Source organism: Falco punctatus, assembly GCF_963210335.1.
Source record: "Falco punctatus genome assembly, chromosome: 1".
Lineage (NCBI taxonomy): Eukaryota > Metazoa > Chordata > Aves > Falconiformes > Falconidae > Falco > Falco punctatus.
Genome location: NC_137580.1, coordinates 101,356,068 through 101,381,942, shown reverse-complemented (window position 1 = coordinate 101,381,942; position 25,875 = coordinate 101,356,068). Strand labels below are relative to the sequence as shown.

The 25,875-nt window shown below is 55.4% G+C and overlaps 2 protein-coding genes across 4 annotated transcripts; both read left to right on the top strand.

Annotated features, from left to right (window-relative positions):
• Window positions 1-1,484: 1,484 nt before the first annotated feature.
• LOC308064262 (coiled-coil domain-containing protein 183-like) lies at window positions 1,485-9,169 on the top strand. Of its 3 annotated transcripts, XM_080388421.1 has the most exons (11): window positions 1,485-1,679; window positions 2,557-2,724; window positions 2,852-2,956; window positions 3,151-3,273; window positions 3,668-3,796; window positions 3,938-3,998; window positions 4,081-4,181; window positions 4,458-4,618; window positions 4,985-5,144; window positions 5,294-5,762; window positions 6,280-9,169. In XM_080388421.1, the coding sequence occupies exons 1-11, from the start codon at window positions 1,527-1,529 to the stop codon at window positions 6,384-6,386; spliced, it is 1,737 nt and encodes a 578-aa protein (XP_080244547.1). In that variant the 5' UTR covers window positions 1,485-1,526; the 3' UTR covers window positions 6,387-9,169. The 3 variants fall into 3 exon arrangements, with proteins under 3 accessions (XP_080244547.1, XP_080244546.1, XP_080244545.1); XM_080388420.1 differs by having other exon boundaries at window positions 3,941-3,998; window positions 5,294-9,169; XM_080388419.1 differs by having other exon boundaries at window positions 5,294-9,169.
• A 2,306-nt stretch (window positions 9,170-11,475) lies between these two features.
• LOC308068161 (uncharacterized protein) lies at window positions 11,476-20,643 on the top strand. The gene is made up of 7 exons (XM_080398262.1): window positions 11,476-16,811; window positions 17,191-17,265; window positions 17,606-17,674; window positions 17,911-18,127; window positions 18,184-18,221; window positions 18,294-18,478; window positions 18,981-20,643. Exons 1-7 carry the CDS (start codon window positions 16,424-16,426, stop codon window positions 19,188-19,190), a joined length of 1,182 nt encoding a protein of 393 aa, XP_080254388.1. The 5' UTR covers window positions 11,476-16,423; the 3' UTR covers window positions 19,191-20,643.
• The last annotated feature ends 5,232 nt before the right edge of the window (window positions 20,644-25,875 follow it).

The window sequence follows — 25,875 nt, the reverse complement described above, 5'->3', positions numbered from 1 at the left end:
TAGTGGCATAATGACTCTATTTGCCACGTGGGCCCCGCCTCAGCGTGGAGATCTCTACGTGCATGGACAGACTGGCCAGGTTCCTTGTGGGCACAAAGCCTTCACTGCTTGTCTTTCAAAGGGCCATCTCTTTATGCACATTTTTATGAAGCACAGAAGATGGTAATGTCTGTGTGTAGCCTGTCACGGGCCATTGGCGTTAACATGCAATCCATCAGTCTGCAAATGAGGTGCTGAGTAAGAGCCTGGGATGATCCTGTGTCGGTAACACTGGATTTCAGAATCCTCTAATTTCTTTGTTTCCTATGTTCAGCAGCTAGAGCACCATAGGACGGCTGCACATTAAAGATCTCGAGTTACAGAAACTTCATCAGAGCTGATTTACAAGCTTGGTGCTAGGAAGGCAGTTTCCCTCTATAAGGAGTCTTTTTCTGCAAATCAAAGATTGAGGGTTATCCTCCTCTCTGGTAGAGGGAGCTTGGTTTTATTTCTCAACGAATAAATGTACATGCTTGCATTCCTCGCCGTGTCCGTAGCTGAGCCAGAACGCGCGGGAAGGACAAGACCAAAGCCCAGTCTCAGCCGCTGGTCTGTTCTTGCCCGGTGCCACGGGAGCAGAACTCCCTGCGTAGCTGTTCCGTGTTGCCGAAGGCACGTGGCGAGGCAGGAACGGGCTCCTGGTGCCATGCGAAACCAGCCGGCAGCTGCCAGAGAGCGCGGGGGGCTGTTGGGGTCCATGTGCCCACGTGTTTTCCCTGCAAGTGTCCTGGCCCCGTGTCTGGTGGGGCTTGGAGGGGTCCCCCAGCTGGGCGGGCTGCAACTGCTGCAGCCACGGTGCTGGGACCGCGCTGCCCGCCCTGCCTTGGGCTGCCTCAGTAACTGGTTATTCATTCGCCTGTGGCCCGCAGAAGCGGAGAGGAGGGGGCCGTGGGTGGCGATGGCTGAGCAGGAGGCGCTGGCCGAGCAGGAGGTGTGTGCCATGCGGCACTGGGAGGTGCCACCGTGACAGTTCCGCCAGTGCAGGGAGTGAGCTCAGCTCTGTGATGTCACAGCCCGTGTCACAGCCTGCCAACGTCCTAACAGCCCGGCAACGTCTCCACCGGGCAGTAGAGCCACGACGGCTGCCACGTGCGCAGCCAGGCTGGAGGGCCGAGGCAGGAGCAGCGGCACCATGCGGGGCCGCAAGGCAAACCTCAGCCAGCGCGCCCAGGAGCTGTGTGCCACCGTCGCCTTGCAGGGTGCTGCCCCTTGGGCTTCTTGTGGGGACGGCCTGGGGCGGGCGGGTGGCTCTCGGTCCCCGTGTTGTGGACGGCCTGGGGCGGGCGGGTGGCTCTCGGTCCCCGCGTTGTGGACGGCCTGGGGCGGGCGGGTGGCTCTCGGTCCCCGCGTTGTGGACGGCCTGGGGCGGGCAGGTGGCTCTCGGTCCCCTCGTTATGGACGGCCTGGGGCGGGCGGGTGGCTCTCGGTCCCCTCGTTATGGACGGCCTGGGGCGGGCGGGTGGCTCTCGGTCCCCGCGTTGTCCTGCATGGTACCAACAGCGCCTTTGTGTCCCCCAGAGCAAGGCAGGAAGTTTTGCGTGCAGCCGCGTGAGGAAAAGTGCAGTGGGACCGGAGAGCGGCTGCCCCGCCTGCGTGAGGCTGTGCAGGAGGACGTCCGTGCCCGGGGCCATAGCCAGCAGGTACCGTCGGGTCCCTCCTGCTCTGCCCCTGCCTGGCGCTGGCCCTGTCGGGAGCGGGCTCCACAGGGCAGCACTAGGCTGGGACTGGCCCCAGGCTGGTGGTGATTGTTCTCTCTGCCCCTCTCGTGCCCGCAGCACAACAGACACACCGTCTCTGAGACCTGCAGAGCGCCAAAGTCCTTGGGGGCCGCTTTGGCCAACAAGACAGGGCCCAGCGCGCCCGGGCTGCTTGCAGGGGGCTGGGGCTGTGGGAAGGCTCAGAAGGACAGGGTGGGCGGTAGAGTGACCTGGTGCCGGCACAAGGACAGCCCCCCAGGGCTGGTGTGGTGCAACGGGGGGTGTTTGTGTGTGGTCCCACGGGTCCCTTTCCACTGCGGGACCCACCCGTGCAGATCCTCCTTGAGCTCCCTGAGCAGATCTGTTGTCCCGGCAGTGCTCCCGGCTGTCCCAGCCTGTGTGTGCCCAGGGCTGCCCGGGTTCCTGCAGCTCCAGCCGCATCCCTGAGAGAGAGATGCTGGCCCTGCCCTGCCCTGCCCTTCACTGCCCGTCCCGAGGGTACAACCCGGTTATAAGCCCCGCTGCGGTGACAGAGACCCTGGCCCCGCAGAGCTGCCTTTGCCCGGGGGCCTCTTGCAGGGCCAGCGGCGGGCGGGTGGGGGGGGTGGTGGTGCTGCTGCTGCTGCTCTCCGGCACCCCCGCAGCTGGGGCACTGACGGATTCGATTGACGCCCAGCCCTGGGTCTCAGTTAGGCAGCGCCCCTAAGTCCGGTGTCCCCAGCTCCACCCTGGGGGCGGTTTTGCAGGCAGGACCCCCTTGTGCCGCGGGCGCCCAGCAAGCTCTGCCTCCAGCCTGCTGAATGCTCGCATGCCCATCCAGGTGGCCCAGGAGAAGCTCCAGGCCGACATCTATGAACGGGTGAACACCTGCAACATGCTGCTGCACCAGGTGAGGCAGCGGAGACAAGTGCGGGAGGAGCTGCAGAGGCGGCTGCAGCAGCTGCAGGATGCTGCGATGCCTGACAAGCGGCAGCAGGCACAGGCGCAGGTACCTGGGACCCCCTCCTGGGCTGGCAGCACCTGCAGAGGGCTCTAATCCAGCCCCTGCACCCCCCGGCTGGCCTCTGGGCTCGGCATGCGGGGTCACCCCCTGTACCCCCCCACCTCTGCCCCAGGCCATTCGCCAGCTGGAGAAAAACATTGAGAAGGTGCTCCTCAAAGTCCACACTGGACAGAAGGTGACCGCCCTGTACCTGGCGGTGCGGGATGTCCTGAGGAAGGTGAGCTCCTCCCCACCGTGCCATCGTGCCACCTGCTCCCCCAGCAGAGACAAGGAGGTGCCCCAGGGGCAACGCTGGTGGGACGCCCCCCTCCCAGATCAAAGAGGTCCTCCTGCTCCCCTCCATCTGCTGTCACAGCACGGGGGACCCCTGGGGCTCACTGGGGTGACGTGCTGTGGCTCCCTGTGTCCCAGGAGCTGGCCCACCTGCCTCCGCACGTGGACGTCCTGTGCAAGATGGCCGAGCTGTATGGTAGGGAGCTCCAGGACATGGATCTCATGGCCTTGGAGGCCTGCAAAGCCGCTGACAGAGCCAAGGTGAGATGGCCAGGGGCACCTCGGGGCCCTTTTCCACCCTCCAGAGCCCACCGACGGCACCATGTGCCCCGGAGCTGCTGAGTGTGCCTTCAACCAAGAGCAAAAGAGCCGGAGCTGGGCTTGCCCACAGCGCCCCGATGGCTCCATAGCTCCTCCCGGGTGTCGCTCTTGGGCCGGGCTGCCCTGGGGCTGGGGACAGCCTGCCCGAAGCCCCAGCTACGGCGAAGGCAGCACGCTCCACCCGCCAGCCCTCCTTGCCCACTATCCTTCCCAGCCTGTCTACTTGGCGGGGGGGCTGGTCATTGCTGACCCTGGCCATCCCACAAGTTCAGCTGGCTGCCAAAGGTCCGTTCCAGCTCTGACAGCCACTTCTCCCTTCTCTGACACGCTCCAGAAGGACGCAAACAGGACGCGCAGCCGGATCCTTGCGGAGAGAGCGCGCATGTACCGCTCCCGGGCCACCCAGGAGGTCTCTGTAGACACAGGGTGGCGGGAGGACGTGTACCAAAGGCACCTGAGAGCGGTGAGCTGGGGGTCCTGGCACAGGCCAGGCTGTGGGCAGACGGCAGGCATCGGTGCCGGGCCCCACACGGGTCGGGGGCCTGCAGGGCCAGCTCCCCCCGGGTGTCAGCAGCGGGGGGGGTGACACTGCACATCCTTGCAGCAGGAGAGGCACGAGCTCACCGTGGAGTCCCCGACCCCGGCCTCACAGGACCAGCTCGTGGGTGAGTGCCTGGCGGGGTGCAGGGGGGTGGGACGCGGGCACAGCCGCAGGCATCCTTCCCTGACGCTTCCCTCCCACCCCAGGCACCAGTCTGGAGGCCCTCAGGTCCCAGATGGAGCACGAGGCCAGGGTCACGCAGAAGTTGGAGCAGGCCAAGGCTGCGCTGCAGTGCTCCAGGACCTGGGTAACGTGAACCCCCCCTCTGGTAAAACCCACGGCTGCTCAGGGCCCGGGGAGCTGAGAGCCCTCTGCTTGCCTTGTTGCATTGTGGGCTTCTCTGCCCTCCTCTGCCTCGGGAGACCCCCAGAGGCCCTCTGGGGCGGGCAGGGATGGCACCACACTTCTCCGTGACATGAGCTTGCAGCCGTCCACGGTGCACACGGCTCCCCGAGGCCACGGCCTGGGTCCTGTACCCTGCAGGAGCACCGGGGGCTGAGTCCTCGCGCTCTCCCCCGGCCAGGACATACCCGGCAGGCTCCTGGAACAGCAGAAGTCCTCGGCGGACCTGGAGCAGTGCATCAAGGAGGGCGAGGAGAAGAAGCAGGCACTGGCGGAGAGGCTGCACGAGCTGGAGCTGAACCTAGCTAAGCTGAAGTTTCACCGGCCCTCGAACACAAGCAGGTGTGCAGTCGTGTCCACCGGGCCACGGGCCTTGGCGGGGGGGACACGTGTGTGCCAGGCGTCCCGACACAGCAGGGCACCCCTTCCCACGTCCCACTGCAGCCGCCCACCCCTCCTGTGCCGCCAGGTTTTCTGAGCAGGGGGCTCCCCCAGCTCTGGGCCTGGCAGAGCACCCAAAGCTCCCGCTGTGGCGGCAGGAGGACCCCCGCTTCTGGCCTGGCGTGGGAAGTGGTACCAGCAGCGTGGAGCTGGGTTGCAGGCAGCACCTCTGCTCTGCATTGGCAACCTGAGCAGCTTTTGCAACAGCTCTAGGGTGTTCCTGCCCCCCCTGTGCACTTGTATGGATGTGAATGTGCTTGGCTCCAGGGTGCTGGAGGAGGAGCTGCGGCTGAAACTGCAGTGCCAAGAGGCTCGGCTGGAGGACATGCGGGCCCAGATGATGAGGAGCAAGGATGATCTGCTCAAATGTGAAGACGACATCGACAGCCTTTTCGTCCGCCTGCAGGGCATCACCGTGCCCGGCCAGGTACCCACATGGCGCTGGCATGAGCTTGGCCCCGGCCACTGCCCGCTGGTGCAGCAGCACGGCGTGGTGACGCTTGGTGCAGCCACTGCCCCCCCCCCCCCCGTGGCTCGTTTTCCCCACCAAGGTGGTGGTTCTCTCTCTGACTCCAGGAGGATCCTGTCAAGGCCATGGCGGTGGAGGAGAAGCTGCAGCACTGTGAGCAGAAGCTGCGCTACCTGGTGCAGCGGGTGGCCAGCCTGCCCCATGACTGGCGCAGCCCCAACAAGGACAACAAGGTGCGCGGGGGCTCCACCCCTGCTGTGGCCTTTGGGCACCCGCACGGGGCTTTCCCATACGGCCCATCCCAAGCGTCCTCCCAGCTGGCAGGATGGAGGTGGCGCCAGGGGAGAGCCATGGAGCAGCTCAGCCCCCGGTGGCACGGGGCACTGCAGGGTGTGCCCCGCGCGGGGACCTCGAGGTGGGGCAGCCCTTGGCTTGGAACACCCACCTCCCCTTCAGCAAGTAACCCGGAGTGTCTTCCACAGATTTTTGCCAAGGTCCGTAACGTACTAGAGAAAACCACCAGAGACCATCCACAGAACCTGAGGGTTTCCTTGGAGGATGCGGACAGCAGCCAAGGTAGGAGAGCACAGCGAGGACACGTGCCACAGCAACCGTCCCAGCCCCTGCCCATGGGGATTCCTGGGCATCCTTGCCTGTCTTCCACTGTCCCAGCAGAGCCCAACCCACGAGCTGCTTGTCCCAGGTGCTGTGGGACAAGGAGGGAGAGCCTTGGCTTCAAAATCACCTGGTTGTGGCCTCCTCCTGTTGGATGTTCTTGGGGGAGACCACGAGCTTTTGGCAGCTCACTACTGTGTTTTGAACAAAGCGGGAGCTGTACCCACCACCTCCCGGCTCCAGGCCTTTCTGGGAAGCCCCAGCAGTGTTGAAGAGGGGCCACAGCGGTGGCAGCCCCAGGCTCTGCAGGTCCCCCTGGGATGCGGGGCTGGCAGAGCCAGTCGGCAGTGCCTGTGCCTCAGGGCTCCGCACGAGGGCTCTCTGGGATGCCACCAGCCCTGCAAAAGGTGCCGGCTCTGCCCAGGGACACGAGCACACGGAGCCTCCACAGCCCACTCCTCTCCACTCTCTCCTCCAGAGTCCTTGGATTCTGATGACGAATCCTGTGGCCTTGTCCTCACCCGGGAGGGCATCAAGAAGCAGGGGCTGCTCCTCATGAAAAGCAAGAAGCGTGGCAAGAAGTAGCAGTTTCTCCAGCAGACCTTTGCATGCCCCACAGCCACCCGCTGTGCTGGGCATGCCCCAGCGCCACCCGCTGTGCTCTTTGGCCGGCAGCTTTAATAAAGTAGATGTTTTGCGCTCCTCACAGGCCTGTGGTACACCTGGAATGGGGGGGTCGCTTCTGGCACCTGGGACGCCTGGGTGCTGAGCTGGCTTTGGAAGCACCCCCATCCCCGCCGCCCCTCACCCCGTTGCGCTCTCTGCAGAGGTGGGGATGGACCGGGGGGGGAACCGCTTTCGTGGCCAAAGCAAAGCTGGGGTCAGGGTGGCTCTCTCCCCCTTGCTCCCGTGGGGCAATCACCTTCGCGGGACCTCTGCGGCCCCAGACCACTGTGGGACCTCAAAGGGCTGTTGCCTGTCCAAGGCAGCTCTGGGGAAACGTGGGGCAGGGGCTGAGACCTGTCCAGGCATTGGACCTCAGGGTGGGGGTCTTCATGTGCATGCGTGGGAGCACAAGGGCAGACCCTGCCTTGGGAAGGGAGAGCCACGTCTGAGCTGGAGCCCCCAGTCTGGGGCTGCCTGACCTGACCTGGCTGGGGACCCTTCCAGCTTCTGCCCTCCCCTGGCCCCCGCACACACGTTGTGCAACTCGTACTGATAACCCTGACCTCAGAGCACACGTCGGGCGCTACCTCTGGGCTGCGGGGCAGTGCCTGCAGGTAAGGGCTAACGCAGCATGACCCAGGACAGCAGAGGATGCTACAGCGAGCCTGTGGCTCCCGGACAGGATCCCCAGCCCTGCTGACTGCTCACGGACACCCAGCCGTGGGCTCCACGGTGCCTTCGCTGCAAAGGCACTCCTAAAACATGGCTGCAAAGGGATGGTGCTGTTTCCCCAAGTACAGCCAGCACTGACAGGGAGACCCGCGCGGGAGAGTGGCACCTCGTCCCCTTCAGCCGGGGGACATCAACACCAGACCAGGCTTTCACTGTCCTCTCTGCTCGGTCCCTGTACTTCATGCCAACAGCACTTGTAACATCATCCCTAGGGGGAAGGAAGGGCTCTTTCTGCCCAGCCACTAGCAGGCGGGCACATCACGCCAAGTGTTCCTGGTGGGTTTTGTGTGACTACTGGTACGGGGATGATATTGCCAAAATACAGCACAACTTGTGTTTTTCAAAGGAAGCTCCAGCAATAGGTGAACGTGCCAAAGAATGCATCTAATGGAGCTTCCCAGAACTGAGAGCGCGTCTATGGCTGTAGACAGGCTCTTCTGCAATTGAAAACCACGCTCTAATGACACCCATCCATCTCCTGTCCCTGTGCTGTTCCCACATGCCCAGCACACCAGGGGGGCTGTGCTGGGGTCTGGGTCAGGGAGTCCTGCCCTGCGAGCAGCTGCCCAGCCATGCAGCAAAGATCTGAACATACTCTGCCAAGCAGGGAGCCAAGCAGGGAGCGTGGGTGGCCAGCGCTGGGCCACTCTGCCCACGTCCAGCGCACCCAGGCTTTGAAGAAACTCAGCTGAAAGAGATGCCATTAGGAAGCAAAACAGCTGCACAGCACCACCCGTCCTGCTGACTGGGCATCTCTGCTCTTGCTGCAGTGGGCCACCAGCTGATGGTGAGATTGATGCACCCCCGGCTCTCGCTGCACCGCTGGCATCCTGGGGCAGCGCAGCTGCAGGCATGGCACTATTGGCCAGAAACCATGGAAAATCTGCCCATCCACACGCCTTTGTGCAAACCATCCATCCCTTCTCTCTTTCACAGCGCTCTACAGCTGCTGCCAAAACACTCTGAACTACGACGAGGCTATAGGAGCCAGCATGAACGCTGGTGTTTGCCTTTACAAGGTCTAGTACAGCAGAACCACGGAGCACCAGGTTTTGTGCCCATCAGCTTAGAAGCAGCAGCTCCAGGACATGTCTATTAGACAACAGTCACCACACCACTGGATAAATACAAATGCTTGGAATCCAGCTGATCAAACCATGCTAGCTTCATACACCTCGCACCTTCTGAAAGGGCTTCCCTTCCTCCCTTGGCAATGCAGAAACAAGGGTACACCCCACGGGTGCCGCACGGGGGAGGAAAGGTTTACAGCTCTCACAAGAATGCTGCCTTGAGCAGAGAGGAGCCCACCGACATCTGCCAAAGGCTCGGGTAGCTGAGAAACCCCTCTCTCCATGGTGACATTCACCCAGTCCAAAATCCAGCATCTGTTGGTCAGCAGCTGAGAAGGTCCCAGTTCCATTTGGATTTGCACAAGTCTTTTTTGGATTGGAGAAACTGTGCATATCGGTATCGAGGAATTAACATCTTGGTTCCCTAACCCATCAGTGGGGTTAAAGAAACCGATCATTATAATAACCGGGGCGATTTTTACAGTTGTGCCTGTGATTGTCCTAATGCAATGTTGTGTCACTTGTGTGACTGGCTTAGTAACACAACTACAAGAAAGGACGTGCAACCACGTTAGATACTAAACTATTGCAGGTATGCAATGATGAAACCAAAGGAGGGCCGTGTTAAAGACAATGGTTTTTGAACTAAGCGATTTACAGTGCTGAAGCTGCTAAATGGCAGGACCAGGCCTTGGTGCCTTGCACAGCCCTAACCCAAGGCTGGTTTAAAACTTGGTCAAGTTAACCAGTTAATGCGCGAGGTAAAGAGCGCTGGTGCTTGCCCCTGGAAAGGCTGGGGGTGGGAATTTGGGTGCTCTCCTCGCTGCGGTAGCGGGAAGGGGTCTCTCGAGGGGTAACAGGTTTTCTCCGGAGTGGTGGGGGTTTGGGTTTTCTTCAAGAATGTGTTCTGACCACTTTGCCATCTGTTGTAAAATTTGGTCCTGTGCATTATTTGAGCCCTCTTGTTTCTATTTGACGTTCTGGAATGGCATAACAGTGTTTGAGTTCGGCATTTCCATTATAAAATGGTATTGTTGCTATCTATCTGAGCGAGCAGAGCGAGCGAGTGTGTAACGGGCCCTTTTGTGTGAGTGTTTTGTGCAACTGAGACGCAGCTCAGCTACGAAGCCAGCCCTGAAACCTGTAACTTGCATGAAGTGGAAATGGAAAGTGAACAGAGTGGGGAAATAGTAAAAAAAGAGCCCTTTGGTTTGTATTTTGGCTCATTGGAAGAATATAGGAGGACCGCCAGGTGGGAGTCTCAATAAAAATATTATCATCAATGGTGGCCTTTATATATCTTAGAAGATCAGGAAATTGCAACCCCTTGCTATAATTCATGTTGGTTTTAAGATGACAGGGAAAATGGGATGAACATATGCAGATACGTTTTCCACTTTGAGAAGCCATACAGAGTAGCAGGAGGAGTGCGGGACTAAGATAGCACCACCTGATACTTGGATTTTGGCTCTAGAAAAGGATAGGGAAAAACTGAGACCTAAACTAGAAAGACGCTCTTGTTGAATTTTTTGTGTTAAACATACGATTGCTGTATTTTGCAAGAGCGAGCCTCAGGTCGCGGCTCCTCCTGTGGAGCAACCGGGGTGAAGCGCGAAACACTTGCACTAATGTAGGACCCGAGGCGGGGGAGTCAAGGACCCCAGGGAAGGGTCAAAGCCTTGGGGCGAGTTTGTACAAACCCCCACACCCGCTGGGAGCTGCGGCTTGGCCGGCAAAGGCACCACAGGCAAGGACAGAGACTTAACGCAGCAAGGAGCAGATTTGCATTCAGGGTACGAAAGGGTTAAAGCAGAGGTGCTGTTGCAGAGGCACGCACTCGTACCAGCTACAGAGCAGGGAAAACTCTCCTGCCCCTCGAGTAGGAGGTCACGATCTCCCACCGCCACAATTATTTTACCACAGCATCCTTGAGTTTTATCTCTTCAGCAGCTTGTTTTCTTTCAGCAGTTAGCATGTCCTTGTCAGAAAGCTTATCTTTTCTTTGAAGTGCTAAAGAAGCCTAGTTCCTGGCCCTATGTCGCAGACGGTCTCCACCACAGCCCACTGGCCCAGCAACAGGCACCTTCTCATCTATTTTGCAGCCGCTGTGCAGCTTATCGGCCGTCTGGTACCATCAAGCTCCCAATCCTGCAGGGAGCATATCGGAGGGAGCATGGCCGCGGTGGAGCCGCTCCGCTCTGTTATAAACGATAACAATTAAAACAATTTCATTTCGGGTCCAATAAATTCAGGCTGAGAAACAATAATATATAAAAAAAAAAAAAAAAAAAAAAAAAAAAAAAAAAAAAAACACAACAACACACCGTCGGCGACAACCCGACTACTTCCCCCACAAGCACGGCTGAGCCCCAAAAGCGGCATCTTTTATACCAGCATCGTGACCAATCACTTCTCGCCGGCAGTTCGTCCTGCTCTTTCTCCATTGGGTCGTTAGGGTACGCCTTCTCCTCCTATTGGCTCCTCTTTGGCGCCCTTTGGAGAGTCTCCGGGTCTTTGTCTCCCTTGGCGGGCTTTCCCTGGCGCGTGCTCTCTTTGTCCCCCTCGGCCTTTTCTCAGGAGCGGTTACCTCAGGGGAAGGGGGAGCTTTTACGTTGTCTCAAAGGAGAAGCACACGCGCCTGTTCATTACAATTGTGATGATATGGAGAAATAGTGTGAAATGGGGACAATGGACACCGACTGTGATTGTATATGTCTGCTCAGAAATGTGGGTATGGTGACTAGTCATGGGTGCGGGTGTCTGGTCACATAGGCACACAGCTCTGAGGAGACAATTACAGTTTTGAGGAGACGGCTGCCCCTCTTCCTCTAACAAAGGGGCTATTTAAAAGAGAATGAGAAAAGGATGAGAGACATTCAAATGCTATCTAGAGGGAGGGAGTGCTAAGTCTGCTTGCTGGAGAAGATCGATGGTCACAAGGACATGAATCACCTACAAACCTGCAAGACCACCACATTCCAGGAAACGGACTGATAAGCTAATTAACATACGAAGCGGGGTTTAGGTAACGAATATGTATAGGCGTTAATTGAATATTCATTTGTTTTATTGTATAAATGTGAGATGGTTCGTCACTTCGGGCATGCAGGCTTGTGGAGGAGCGATCCCCCGTGCACATGCGCGCAATAAACATACCTGCTTTATAACTTTCGAGTTATAGAGTCTAATTCCACACGTCAGTGACACAGGTTATAATGGCCACAAACTATTTTAGATTTACACACGGTACAACAATTACCACACTGTATTCTATTTTGACATGAATCACGACTGTGTTTAGCACAATTCCCCCTTTTCTTTTTAATTACTGGGGCAATTACTTGTTTCTGTTTGGGTCCCTATCTCAACCATGGTGTCCTCAGATGTGGTTTGAGTCCGTGCCTCTACTTTCACGTCCTCAGAAGTAGTTTGCATCCTGGTATCAGTCAAGGCACTCTCAGAGGTGGTTTGGGTCCCTGCCTTAACCACAGTCCTCTGATAGTACTGAACCGTGGCTTGGTAGGTACAGGCAAAGTCCCAGTAATAGTGCCAGAAGCTGCTGGTTTTCACTGGTGCAGACAAGGCACCCTTCTATGAGGTGGGGCATCAGTTTAGCAGGGTTAATTGCCTGTTCAGGCATAAAGTCCCAGGCTATGGGAGGTGATAATCAACCACCCTAGGCACCTGCCCAAATCCTTCCACACACCCTGCTACCCAGGGATGGCTGCCTCAGGGCACATTTCAGCGTCACCTCACCCAGAAGTTGCCCTCTCTTATGCCGGGACAATACCAGATTCCACAAGCCCCACAATATGCCAACAGAGTTAATTAGTAGTATTAAACAGCTCACATAGGGGTGCGCAAGGACCTTGGAAGCCTGCATAATAAAATGACCCCGTCAGTTCCGGTTAGGAAAAGGGAGATGCTTTCCCTCATCAGCTCCCAAAGACAGTTCCCCCAGGACAGCATGGGCATCAAGGGCAGGGCAAAGCCCACAGCCATTGTTTCTGTTGACATGTTCCCAAGCTCAGCAAAATAGATATAAGCAGTGCAGCCAGCAAACTCCGTGACCTGCACAGAAGCTGGTCACTTAATAACTACTACAGTTATAACACACTTAACACAAAACTGCTTTTGTCTCATGCCCCACGTTAGGTGCCAAAAAGGATTGTGGTGGGTTGACCTTGGCTGGCTGCCAGGTGCCCACCCAGCTGCTCTATCGCTCCCCCTCCTAGGCAAGACGGTGTGGGAAGAAAATAAGATTTAAAAGAACTTGTGAGATGAGTTGAAGGCAGTTTAATAAAGAAAAAGCAAAGGCCACACGTGGAAGCAAAGGAAAACAAAAAGATTTATTCTCTACTTCCCACTAGTAGGTGACGTCCAGCCACGGCCTGGGAAGTAGGGCCTCAGTACACATAGCGGTTGCTCCAGAAAACAAACACCTTAGTCATTAATGCCCCCTGACCTCCTCCTTTCTCTTAACTTCTGTTGCTGAGCAGATGTCATATGGTGTGGAATATCCTTTTGGTCATCTTGGATCAGCTGTCCTGGCTGTGTCCCCTCCCAATTTCCCATGTCCCTCCAGCCTTCTTGCTGGGGGGGGCTGAGAAACTGGAAGGTCCTTAACTTAGTGTAAACATCACACAGCAACAACCAAAGCCATCCCAGCCAAAACCAGGATACTCCTCTAGTCCCTGTCTTGCAGCCCATCCACTTGAGAGGTGTGGGAAAAGACGTTGCCAGTGAAGATTGAGGTAAAAAAATTGTGGACTACTTCATCCTTCTCCTTCTCCATTCTTAGCAGTTTTCCAGTTGTGTTCATCAGTGGGGGTATGTTTTCTTTGACCTTCCTTTTCTGGCTGATGTAGCTGTAGAAGGCCTTCTTATTATTCTTTGTGTCCCTTGCCAAGTTCAGCTTCAGCTGTGCCTTGGTGCTCCTGACCCTATCCCTACACAACTGGGCAATGTCCTTAATACCCTTCCCAGGATACTCATCCCTGCTTCCACCGCCTGTGCATTTCCTTCTGGCCCTTTAGTTTTACCAGCAGGTCTCATCCACGCTGGTGTCTTGATTTCCTTTCTTGATTTCTTACACCCGGGGATTGAGAGCTCTTGCTCTCTGTGTAAAGTGTCTTTAAAGATCTGCTAGCTCTGTCCTGCTACCTTGTCCCTGAGGCCAGTTTCCCAGGGGGGGGCTCTTGACTAACTCCTTGAACACCTGGAATTTTGCTTTCCTAAAATTCAGGGTCCTGACTTTACTCTTTGGCTGACCCATGTCCCTCAAGACTGCCAGCTCCACCGGTCCACGATCACTGTAGCCCAGGCTGCCTCCAATCTTAACGTCACTGATAGCTCACCTGTGCTGGTGACCAACAGGTCCAGTACCACATCCCCTCTGACAGGGTTGTCTATTACCTGGCTTAAGTAGTTATCCTCAAGGCACTTTGGGGGTCTCCTGGAGAGCCTACAGCTCACCTTGCTACTTTTTCAGCAGATGTAGGGGCGGATTAAGTTCTCTGGCAGGACGAGAGCCTGCAAGCAGGATGTCTCCTGTAGGTGGATTGAGAAGGCTTTGTCGACAGGCTCCCGTTGACTGGGCAGCCTGTAGCAAACACCCGCCACAACGTTCCCTTTGCTGCCTTGGTCTCTAATTCTTACTCATAAGCTTTCAGCCAGCTCGTGGCTATTCTTCAGACAACTCTTCACAATCTACCCATTTCATGACATAGAGGGCAACCTCTCTGCCCCTCCTTCCTCAATGTCCCTTCCGAACAGCCTGCAGTCATCGATACCTGCACTCCAGTCATGGGATTCATCCCACCTAGCTTCAATAGCGGCAACTAGGTCATAGATTTCTAGCAGCACAGTGGCTTCCAGCTCCTTCTGTTTCTTGCCCATGCTGCATGCATTGGTGTAGAGGTACCTTTGAGGTATTTCCCTGGTGTTTCTCTGTTGTCTCCTATTACTTCAGAAGGCCCTGGCTCATCTCCATAGGGCTTTCAAGTGTGTTGCAAGTGCACCCAGCACATCTCAGAGCAACAGGCTGACGGACTTCACTAGCACCCAGTCCCCCTAACCTGGATGTGTCATCCCACACCTTGTCATGGGCAAGCCTGATGTTATCCCTCTCCCCCTTCAAGAGCAGTTTAAAGCTCTGTCAATGAGCTCTGCTAGCTCGTAAGCAAAGACCTTCTTCCCCCTTGGAGAAAGATGAATCCCATCTGACACCAGTAGGCTTGGTGCTGTGTAGGCTATCCCATTATCAAAAAGCCCCAAACTGTGGCAGTGACACCAGCCACAGAGCTATGTATTAAGACACTGTGTCCATTTGTTTCTTCCAAAGTTGCTGCATGTAACCGGAAGGATAGAGGAAAAAATAACCTGTGCTTCAGATTCCGTTACTAACCATCTCAAGGCCCTGAAGTGTCTCGATTGCCTTTGGACTGTATGTTGCAGCTTCATTGCCACCCACATGGAAAAGCAGTAACAGATAATAGTCTGAGGGCCATACCACGCTGGGAAGTTTCCTAGTGACATCCTTAACCTGGGCCCCAGGGAGGAAGCAGACCTCCCTAAGAGGAGGGTCTGTCCAACATTAGACCCTCTGTTCCTCTTAGAAGGGAGTCACCTACAGCTATAACCCGTATTTTCTTCTTCGTAGAAGCAGTCATGATACTGTGGCCTTTCTGACCTTGGCAATACCTCTGGTGTAGATGGACCGTCGTCCACATCATCCATCGACTGGCCTTCTACATCCAGAGCCTCATACCTGTTGTACAGTCACCTGGGTAGACGAGGTGGCCAAGGAGAGTTTGCCTGCCACCCCGAGCATGGACTTGCCTCCATTCACTCCTACCCTTTAAACCACCACCTTCAGCCTAGCAGAGGGAGGATACAGGATCCCCTTGATCTTGATTTTCTTCTGGTGGCTGTTCCTGTTTCTGTCTCACGGAGGGCAGAGCATGGTTCCACCGGTCTATGCTTTCCTCAGACTTGTCAATGCTCCTTGAACTTTCTACTTCCTCTTGTAGCTCTGCCACCAGGCTGAGCAGACCATCCACTTGTCCACACCCCACAGAGCTCTTCTCACCACTGCCATCCATGAAAGGCACTTGCATGCCCTGCAGCCCGAGGCCTGGATGCCTGCATGTTTTCACCGGAGCTCTGTCTGGGTTGCCACATCCATCCTGGTGAGTGCAGAGTACATAGCTTTCTTCCAGGTGGATACCATAGCCAAGCTCCTCCTGGGAGAGTGATGACCACCAACTGAACTCACTTCTTTTGCTGGTAGGATGATGACGCCCTTCCTGCGCAAACTGCCATGCAAACTGCTGCGCACACCCTGGCTGATCACCACACAGCTGGCCTGCTCTGCTGGCAGTGCTCCTGGCCACTAGTGCTCCCTGGGCTGCTTTTTATGGGGGTGGGGTGGCTGCGGTTGCTCTGGCAATGCCTAGACCTTGAAAGCATCTTTCATGAGAGCTGTCAGCTCTCAGTGGGTGTCTCTGCTGCCCTGGCATTTTCCTGCCTTAGGAAACCCCCTTGTGCAGCAAGATCTGCCGCTCTACCATGGATCGGGCTGGCTCACCTGGGTGGATGAGTAAGGAGGTATTAATGAGATGGGACATGGAGGAATGAAAAGGAGAAGCCTTGCATAGTGCCTCTCTGCAAGAGACTGGACTGGGGGTGCTGACAGGACAGGGTCATAGGGACAAAGGCAAGGAACTGGACATCAAAATAGAGGGGATTTTGGGTCACCAAGTAAAGTGACCGGCAGGGACTGAAGGCAGAAAATCTGGGGAGACCAAAATGAGGGTCTGGGAGCCCATTCTCCAGCTGACACACTCCAGGGGACTCATATGTCTAGGTATCCCCACTCCTCTCAAGGGGGGACCCAGGTATCTGGGACCTACATAGGAACCCCACTGTCTCCTGGGTATCCAGGCGCCTGGGCTCCACCTGGGAACCTCACTGTCTCCTGGGTATCCAGGCGCCTGGGCTCCGCCTGGGAACCCCACTGTCTCCTGGGTATCCAGGCGCCTGGGCTCCGCCTGGGAACCCCACTGTCTCCTGGGTATCCAGGCGCCTGGGCTCCGCCTGGGAACCCTGCAGTTCCCTGGGGACCCAAGCATTTGGGTGCTGTACTTTGTGGCCATGGGGTGGTGGTGGGTGCTGGCTCCCTGGCTCCCTGGAAACCCAGGCATCAAGGCAGGGGGGCTTGCCTTGTGGCAATGGGTGGCCCTGGCATCCTGGCTCCCTGGGGTGCACTCCTGCCTGCTCTGCTTTGGGCCTCCCAGTCAGCGGGAACAGCTCTGCCATGACATTACTGGGGCCCCCCTCAAGAACCCTCGACATCAACGCTGCCTTGAGGCCCTTGCCCAGGCTGCTGAGCCACTTTCCTCTGTCACTGTGGGTGCGTCACGGGTTCCCCATCCTGACCGGCACCTCCATCCCACCAGGGACCTCCATCCCAAGGGGGACCACCACTCTGAACGGGATCCCAGAGCCGTCTGGGGTTTCCCACTTCAACCGATGCCCTCATACTGACACAGGATCCCTGGCAGTTGAAGACCCCTTTCCTAAACAGAAACCCCAGGGACCGACCCCAGACAGGCACCCTACGACTCCCAACAATGCCAATGTCTCCCTAGTCCTGACCTGGACCTCAGGGACCTCTGGGAACCCCAGCCCTGCCTAGGACCCTGAGAATCACCCAAACCAGAACAGGGACACTGAGGACACCCTGGCCCTACCTAGGACCTCAGGAATCCCCAAGAATATCTGACCCTTCCCCAGTATCCCTAAACCCTGATCAGGACTGCAGGAACCCCCAGAAACTCCCAGCCCTTACTGGACCCTCCCGTCCCTGAACCTCCAATCCCAACCCTGTACTGATCTCAGCACACCTGTACTGGTCCCAGGGTCGGGGCAGCGTGATATACTTCGGGAGATCATCATGGATGCCCTGCATTTTCTGGAGAAGCAGAGCAAGACGAGTGAGCAGGGGATGTGGGACATGTGAGGGGTAGGGTCAGGACATGGGTCACGGGGGATAGGACATGGAGGCCTTGAATGGGGGGTGTGGTGAAATACAAGATGATATGGAGGTCTGGGGCTGTAAGGGGATAGCTGGGGAATCCTGAGGGTATGTGGGCTTCAAGGTATACAGCTTCTGGGGGGAGGGGCGGGGTGTTGAGGGCGTATTTGGGGATATATGGAACTCCAGTAGGGACATATGGGGTTGAGGCAAGTACAGAGGGTCTGTGGGGTCTGAGGAGGGATTCTGGGGATCAGAGGGAGCTTACATTGTCTACCTGGCCTTCTGGGACACCCCAGAGCCCTTTGAGGTGTCTCTGCAGGCAGCCGTCAACGTAATCTGGGCGAAGCTGAGCCATCTGGAGAAAGGTATGGGGCCAGTGGGGACGCCCACCCAAGACTCCCACTCTGGAAATTCTCCAAGACCCCCACTAAAGGGACTGTCACAGACACCCCCACCATGGACATCTACACCCCAGGGACCCCCACCTTGGGCACCCCCATCCTGAAGAAACCCCTGGGGATCCCATCTGGGCTGGACAAGGGATGAGCCCTAACAGCTCATCACAGGGATGTGGATCCCCAGTGATCCCCAGTCTAATGCTGCTTCCTCTCCACCAGCTCCAGCCTGTGTCCCGCCTTGTGGTGTGTGCCCATCTCTCTTTCTTGCCACCCTCTGTCGCCCCATACATCTCCCATCCCCATGGGACCAGCAAGTCTCTCCATCCTAGGATACCAGCCAGCTGCTCGCGTCTTCCAGTGTGCTACCTGCCGCCTCGTGGACTGCCAGTTTCCCCTGGATTGCCCAGGTATGGGGACATGGTAGACCCAGGCATCCAGGCTGGTCTAAGTCCCACCCCGGCGCTGGGTGCCTCCAGGTCTCTGGGGGCAACTGCCATTCCTCATGTGTGGCCATGCCCGCTGGGCCCACCATGAATGCACAACAGCTGAGGTGCATGCCTATGCATCTCTACTGCGAGCACGTGAGCACTCGTAGTCACACAGGAGCACATTCATTTCTGTAAGTGCATGAGTAGATGTGAACTCACATGCTTCTCAATGCTCCCAGTGCAGGTCCTGCAGGCCCAAACAGATGAAACCGTCACACTGCACTGCTATGTGCCCTTTGCCACCCTCCCTGGCCTGCCCGTTACCTGGATGTTTGCCAAGGACGTGAGTTGCATATATGCTTGTGCAAGGGTGTACATAGACATTCAAGAGAGGACTGGGCCTGGGTAGCAAGGCCTGCATGCACACAGTTGTGCGCTTGCCATAAGGACAATCCATAGATACAGGTATGGCTTATACAGTAGATATAAGTAGCATGTGTGTAAGCATGCACAGGATGCAAGCAAGTGCTGACCCATGTGAAAGGTGCACACAAGCGAGAGGCAGGTCACTTGTGTTTGCAGATTCATGTGTACTTGTGTGCACACGTGTGGCAAGGAAGTGACTTTTGCTCTGCTTATGCATCCCTCTGTGCATACAAAGAGCACAAGGAGCACGTGGGACATAAGGTGCATGCACATGCATGAGTAAAGGGTACAAGAAGCATGCTTCATCACGTGGGACATGACAAGCATGTGCAGGACACGTGTGCCTTTGCATGCACATGTATATTGTTTCATGTACCTGGTGGACCAGGCTGCCTTGATGTGTTCCCCCCCTTCCGCAGCTGTACACACAGGACCTGGCACTGTTTGAGGAGCTGCGGGGGAGCACAGAGGGATCTCGCATTCTGAGCATCCATGACCCCATTCCAGGAACCATCGCCTGTTCCCTGGGGGAGGTTTATGAGCCATTGGTCCGCAAGTACTTCTACCTCAACGGTGCGCCCAGACACCTGAGTACCCTTGGGGGCAGTGAGCAGTGTGGGGTGAAGTAGCACCCCAGACACCTGGGTCCATGGGCGGGGGGTGCATGGGGTGTGAGTAGGGTGCCAGTACACCTGGGTCCATGGTGGACAGGTGTAGTGGAGCAGGTGTTCCCTGATGCCTGGCTTCTCTGGGGACAGCGGGGCACATGGGGTGGAGCAGGGCCCCCCAGATGCCTGGGTCCCAGAGGGCAGTGAGGTCTGTGGCGGGAGCAGGTCCTACAAAAGGACACCTGGTCCCTGGGAAGCAGTGCCCCATGACCCGAGGTGTCTGTGTCTCTACAGTATCAGAGGGAAGTGTGGAGGACGAGTACAGACTCCAGGCTCGGTTCAGAGCTGTGCTACGTTGGCGCCACAGCAAGACCCGCCTGCGCCACATGGTATTGCTGGGGCTGGCACTTGGCTCCATGGCACTCGTGCTGCTGCTGGTGTGAGTCCTCCTGACCTGGTAAACCTTAACCAAAATCCCTATAGACTGCAAGCCATGGACTATGTCCCCCTGGGACTCCCACTGTCCTCTGACCCATTCCAGGACACCTCCCTTGCACCCAGGACCACTCAGGCTTCCCTGCTGCCCCAAGACTCCCTAATTATCCCTGGGACCCTGCCATTCCCCCTTGTCCCCAGAACACCCGCTATCCCTTAGGCGCCCCAGTTACAGTCAGTTGACCCCATGGTCCCATACTTTCACCCTTAGACCCACCAGTTGCCCCCAGGACCACCAAATTGCCCCTTGGGCCCCCCAGATTCCTCATGATCCCCCTCTCCTCAGATGGAGATGCAGCATCTCCTCCCCCCTGTCCCATCCCCGCCCTTTCTCTATTCCCCCTTCTGCCTTCCAGGGCCACCTGTCAATGCTGGAGACTCCCAAACCGCAGTGACCCCCAGACATCTGACAGACCTGGACAACAAGGTCCCTCAGAGGATTCCGCATGCCTGGGATCACCCTAGGGGAGCTTGACACGTGGATTCATCCCTGAGGACCAAAATTTCCACAATTGCTTTCTTGTATTGGGGATGGCATGTGCAAATAAGGACAGTCTAAAAGCAGAACCAAAGAGTTCTAAAAATGTGTATTATGCTGGAGACAGAGATCTGGGTGTTTGGGGCTTGCACACAGAAATCTGTGGGCTGGCGTACAGAAAAACTGGGTAACAGGCAGTGCACAAGCAGTCCAAAATACAGTCCCGAAACTCCTGACCCTGCATTTCAACAGCCAGCACTAAGGGAAGGTCAGTCTGCTACCTGTAGGAAAGCTTTCTTTTGATACTGATGTATTACTATACCTTTATATGCCATGGCCATTACAAATGCCAAGTTACTTTCCCTCTCATATTTTTTTTTTTGCCTGAAACCATATTGTCACATATTTACTTTTATACCACTGTATAACCCAGTTGACTCGATTTGGTAATTTGAATAAACTGCTGCTACAGATTTTTCAGTCATTATGTCTGTAACAAAATGATCAAACAGTGGAAGAAGAATGCCATATGATTCCTTGAAGAAGAGATTTTAGAAAAAAAACTACTCTAAAACCCTTAGACTGTGATCACAGTATCTTCAGTGCTCTATGTTGCCTTTAAACATATCTAGACTTATGTTAGGAAAAACAACTACCAGAAAAACATGACAAAACAGGCTACAACTGCAGTACACACAGAGTATGCCCCTATCCCGTCGGCGTATTCAGTCCAAAGCTACTGGTAAAATGCTTCTGCCACCTGGGTGGACACTCCAGCTGCGTTTACATCTGCTGGGCTGTCAGTGCAGGTTATGGCTGAGCAGCAATCTCTGGGCTGAAGCCCCAGTCTGTGCCCCCCATCCCATCCCAACCCATGCCATGCCATGCCATGCCATGCCATGCCATGCCATGCCATGCCATCCCATCCCATCCCATCCCATCCCATCCCATCCCACAGAGGCCAACCCTCACCCGAGAATGGACCTTTTCCTCTTGCCTGATACCCAACAGAACCACCATGTGCTCCTCCTGGAGGCTGCAGCTCATGCTTCTCATCCAAGTAATACTAACATTTTCCATTAGAAACACACTGTGGGTTTGTGATCCCTGCCTATTTCTTCTGCTGCTAACGAGTGGGCTGAGGGGGCAGTGGGGTGCAAATCACACTCCCTTCAGTCACAGGTTTCCATCAGGCTGTGTGAAGCAAAGGGAAGAGGATGAAGTTCTTCCTATCTTGGGTGCTGACGACAAAAAATACACAACTGGCAAAGGAGGATGACAGAAAGATGCAGCCACCAGGCATGGGCTCTCCTTTCCTCTCAGACCTCTTGGGCTCTTTCCTTGTCTGTGCCCCAGGCCATGGCTGGAGGGGCTCAGCACAGCATGGAGCAGCTGAGGGCAGAAAGAGCGCTGGATTGCTGCAGTCCCACAGTGGAGGGCTTGCTACAAGGTCATTTGCTATGTGAAGTGCAGTGAGTGTGTCCTCCAGGACTCTGACTCCTTATTGCATGCTCTGGAGGGGTTTGTGGGGGGCTCAGCTGCACAGCAGCAGCTCAGACAGTCTTGCTGGAGCTCTAGCACAGAAGCCATCAGCTGCCAGGCACAAAATCCAGTTCCTGAGACCGTCCAAATGGACGGACCTAGGAGAATGAGCCCTTATGGCCCACTGTACGTTGGGGCTGACTGAGGGTCTCAGTGATGAGGCAGCCAGAATGGCCCCTCCCCAGAGACTGGGGCAGCTCTCAGGCCTGGCTATCCCTTCAGAGAGGAGGCTGGCAGTGCACCAGAGTGCACCAGCATCCTCAGAGGTGTGCCATGCTCTGCAGCACACAGCTTGCCACCCCAAGCAGAGGATCCCATGGAAGTAGGGGCCACCAACCCACACTCTTCACCCCAAAACCAAAATTAGATGGAGACAGGGGACATTTTTATTATATGTTTCCTGCAACCAAGCAAGAAATCAAGCGAAAGTAGCAGAAAGCTTGTGTGGATGAGCAAGGTGCTCCTTAGTAAACTCAGACATATAAAGGAAGTGGTCAGGAAAGCATGGTATGATGGTCAATGGAATAAAGAGATGATGGCCAATAGAAGAAAGAGATGCTGTCCAGTCATTCAGAGATGGCATTGGGAAAGCCAGGGCTGCCCTGGAGTTGAATCTAGTAAGGGGTGTGAAGGGCAGCAAGAAAGGTATCGACAGGTACAAAACCAAAAGGAATACTAGGGAAAATGTGGGTCTGCTGCTGAATCCCCATTCACGAGTCCTGGTGACACAGGACATGGAAAAGGCCAAGGTACTCAATGACTTCTTCACTTCTATCTTTACTGGGAAGACCACCAACCTTAAGGAATTCCAGGCCCAAGAGATCAGGGGGGAAATCTGAAGTAAGAAAGACATACTCTTGGTGAAAGAGAATAAGGTTAGGGAATACTTCAGCCAACTGTGTGTACAGAAGTCCATGGGCCCTGATGGGATGCACCCACAAGTGCTGAGGGAGCTGGCCAATGTCATTGCAAAGCTGCTCTAAAAAATCTTTCATCAGTCCTGGCAACTGGGAGAAGTGTCTGAAGACCAGAGGAAAGTAAATGTCACTCTTATCTTCAAGAGCAAGAAGGAGGACCCAGGGAACCACAGGCTGGTGAGCTTCACCTTGATCCCTGGGAAGCTGATGAAGCAGCTAGTCCTGGAAACCGTTTCCAGGCACATGAAAGACAAGATGGTGATCTGAAGTAGTCATCGTGGATTTACAAAGGATAAATCGTATTTAAGTAGCCTGACCATCTTCTACAATGAGGGACTAGCATGATGAATGAGGGGAGAGCAGTGGATATTGTTTACCTCGATTTCAGTAAGCTTTTGACACTGTCTCCCCAAACATCCTAACAGACAAACTGGCAAAATATGGGTTAAATAAGTGAACAGGGAGGTGGACTAAAAAAAAGATGAATGGACAGGCCCAGAGTGCTGATTAGTGACATAAAGTCCAGCTGGACACCAGTGGTGTACTCCAGGAGTCAATCCCAAGGCCACCCAGCTGCAAGGTAGGTCTGCAAAAAAGGGCACGGAGATCCCGGTGAGCAAGAAACCAACCATCAGCCAGCACTGGTCATGGTAAGGAATGACAACAGCATCTTGGGCAGCATTAGGAGGAGCATTGCCAGCAGGTCAAGGGAGGTGATCCTTTCCTCTTCTGGTAAGGCCATACCTGGAGTCCAGTTCCAGGTTCCCCAGTGCAAGAGGTACATAAATATGTGAGAGAGGGTCCATCAAAGGGTCCTGAAGATGATTAAGGGACTGGAGCATCTCTCCTTTGAGGAAGGGCTGAGAGAGCTGGGACTGTTCATCCTGGAGAGGAGAAAGCTCAGAAGGGGATTTTATCAATGTCTATAAATATCTGAAGGGACAGAATGAAGAAGTGGGAGTTAGGGTCTTTCCAGTGGTGCCTAGTGCCAGGACAAGAATCAGTGGGTACAAACTGACAAACAGGCAGTTCCATCTGAACACAAAACACTTTTTCACTGTGAGGGTGACCAAACACTGGCACAGGTTGCCCAGGGAGGGAGTCTCCATTCTTGGTGATATTCAAAACCCAACCAGAAACTTTCCTGGGGGGCCTGCTGTAGCTGACTTTTCTTGAGGAGGGGGCTGGACCAGGTGATCTCAGGAGGTCCTTTCACATCTTGCCATTGCATCCCAATGAGGTGGCAAGAGAAGGCAGTGGAGGGCTGGGAGAGCACCTGAGGGCATTCGGACGGTTCTGGCATGAAAAGGAAAGCAAAGGTAGGACACTGGGAAGCACTTCAAAGAAAATGGGGGCTCTTAAGTGGCACCGGAAAACAAATGGAGAAGTCAGAAGTGTGCAGAAGGGAAATTGGAGGCCTCCAAAGGTGCACCTTCTTCTGGATGGACCAAAAGGTAAATGGAGTGATTCTAAAGGGACAAGAGGTCCAAATGGAAGCCTCTGCACTGAACCAGAGGGCAGATCCTGGGGACCACCAAAGGGCACATCAAAACCATTCATTCAATTCTGTGTCCGTTCAGATACCCTCCAGGAACTCTTTATTCCCTCACATGCCTCTTTGGTCCCTTCTGTTCTTCTCTATGTATGCTCAGGTTCCCTCTGTTTCTCTCTGTGGACCCCCAATTACCCTCCATTCTCTTTTGAGTGCTTGTAGATCCTCTCTGCTCCTCTGCCTGTGCCTTAGAACCCAGCAGTTCCAACCCATGCATGCTCAGATCTCCTCCACTCCCCTTGGTGCACCCCCCAGCTCTTGCCATCCTTTCTGAGTGCCTAACATCCAAACTATGTCACCACTACCTGCTTTCAAATTCCTTCTGTTACCTTCTGGGTGCTCCTATATCCCCTTGGACTCATTCTGTTCACTTTCAAGCACTCTCAGATGCTCTCCATTCCTATCCAGCTCCTTTCATATCCCCTCATTGTGCTCTCTTGGAACCCTCTGTTGTCCTCCTTTCACAAAGGAGATCTCCATTCCCCTCATTGTATGCTCAAGTGCCCATCCATTTCCCTCTGTATGCACCCAGATCTCCTCTGTTGCCCTCCTTGAATACTCAGACATTCTCTGTTCCTTTCAGTGTCTGCTTAGTGCTGACTTCTCCCATCTGTGCACATCCCACTGTTGCCCTCCATTGACACTCACATCCCACCCATCCTTTCTGTGGGTGCCCAGTTCCTACAGGTTACACCATCAGATCCCTTCCAGTCCCTCTCCATACCCTCAATTGCCCCCCGTTTTCCCTCCATGCACACTCAGATCCACTCCGTCCTCTCCATGCACACAGGGCCAATCTTTCTGCTTTCACCTCTGTGCACGCTCAGATCCCCCTGTTCCCCTCTGTACAAGCTCAGATCCCTGTTGCTGCTCTCCATCCACTCAGTTTCACTCCATTCCTGGGCAGACATTTGCTTTCATCTGTATCCATCCACCCTGCTTGACTGGTCTCCCAAACCGAATGCCCCAGAGACTGCAGCTGTCTCAACTGGCCTACAGAAACTTTAACCAGTGTCTTTCAGCAGAACCATTCAGCTGCATCCTTGCAGATCAGGACTATGGACCACTGCGGAATAGAGAGCTCTCCTGCTTCCCCCAGATGAAGATCACCTCCACCACTATCCTCTGACTGCTGTCATGCTGTCCCGAAAACACCAGCCGCTCCAAATACTGTCCCACAACAATCAGCCAGTCCCTCTGGGAGTCTAGGGGCTGCTCTGACTTCCCCACCAAGAGCTGGGCTGGGCTTGTCAAAAGCACATTAAACAAGAACCAATTGACCTGGTAGCACCCTGCTGTAATGGTGGCAGGTGGGGACATCCTCAGTGTTTGCTCTCCGCACTGGCTGGTGACTGGCATTCAAGTGTTTATTTACCGAGCTGCACTCTTCAAAGCTCCCAAATATGCTGTTCCCAGGGGAAATTCCATCCAAGGAGCTAAGCACTCACAGAGGAGATCATTCCAAGGACCCTTGCTGGCATGGGGGGGTATTTTCTTTGCAGCTTAGGGAGCTGTGTGCCTATGACCACAGGCACCTTCCTCTCGGCTTCTGTTTTCTAAGGACACAAAGGAGACGTAGCCTGATTTCCTTCTACAGGAGAAAGGAAGCCGGGAGGGAGGGTTGGACCCACTCACCCCACCCACTGCAGGGAGCACTACAAATACCTCTGGACCTGCCACTCCACAGCTTTGTGCTCCAGAGGGCATTCCCACATGGACGCC

What these genes read in the sequence shown, in the direction of transcription:
- LOC308064262 (XM_080388419.1), top strand. Translation starts at nt 1,527, where the DNA reads ATGGTACCAACAGCGCCTTTGTGTCCCCCAGAGCAAGGCAGGAAGTTT. An exon ending in TGCGGGATGTCCTGAGGAAG is followed by an intron (nt 2,957 to 3,150) that starts GTGAGCTCCTCC and finishes CCTGTGTCCCAG; the next exon opens with GAGCTGGCCCACCTGCCTCC. An exon ending in CTCACAGGACCAGCTCGTGG is followed by an intron (nt 3,999 to 4,080) that starts GTGAGTGCCTGG and finishes CTCCCACCCCAG; the next exon opens with GCACCAGTCTGGAGGCCCTC.
- LOC308068161 (XM_080398262.1), top strand. Translation starts at nt 16,424, where the DNA reads ATGGGGTGGTGGTGGGTGCTGGCTCCCTGGCTCCCTGGAAACCCAGGC. An exon ending in GGAGAAGCAGAGCAAGACGA is followed by an intron (nt 17,266 to 17,605) that starts GTGAGCAGGGGA and finishes GGGACACCCCAG; the next exon opens with AGCCCTTTGAGGTGTCTCTG. An exon ending in GCTGAGCCATCTGGAGAAAG is followed by an intron (nt 17,675 to 17,910) that starts GTATGGGGCCAG and finishes CAGTCTAATGCT; the next exon opens with GCTTCCTCTCCACCAGCTCC.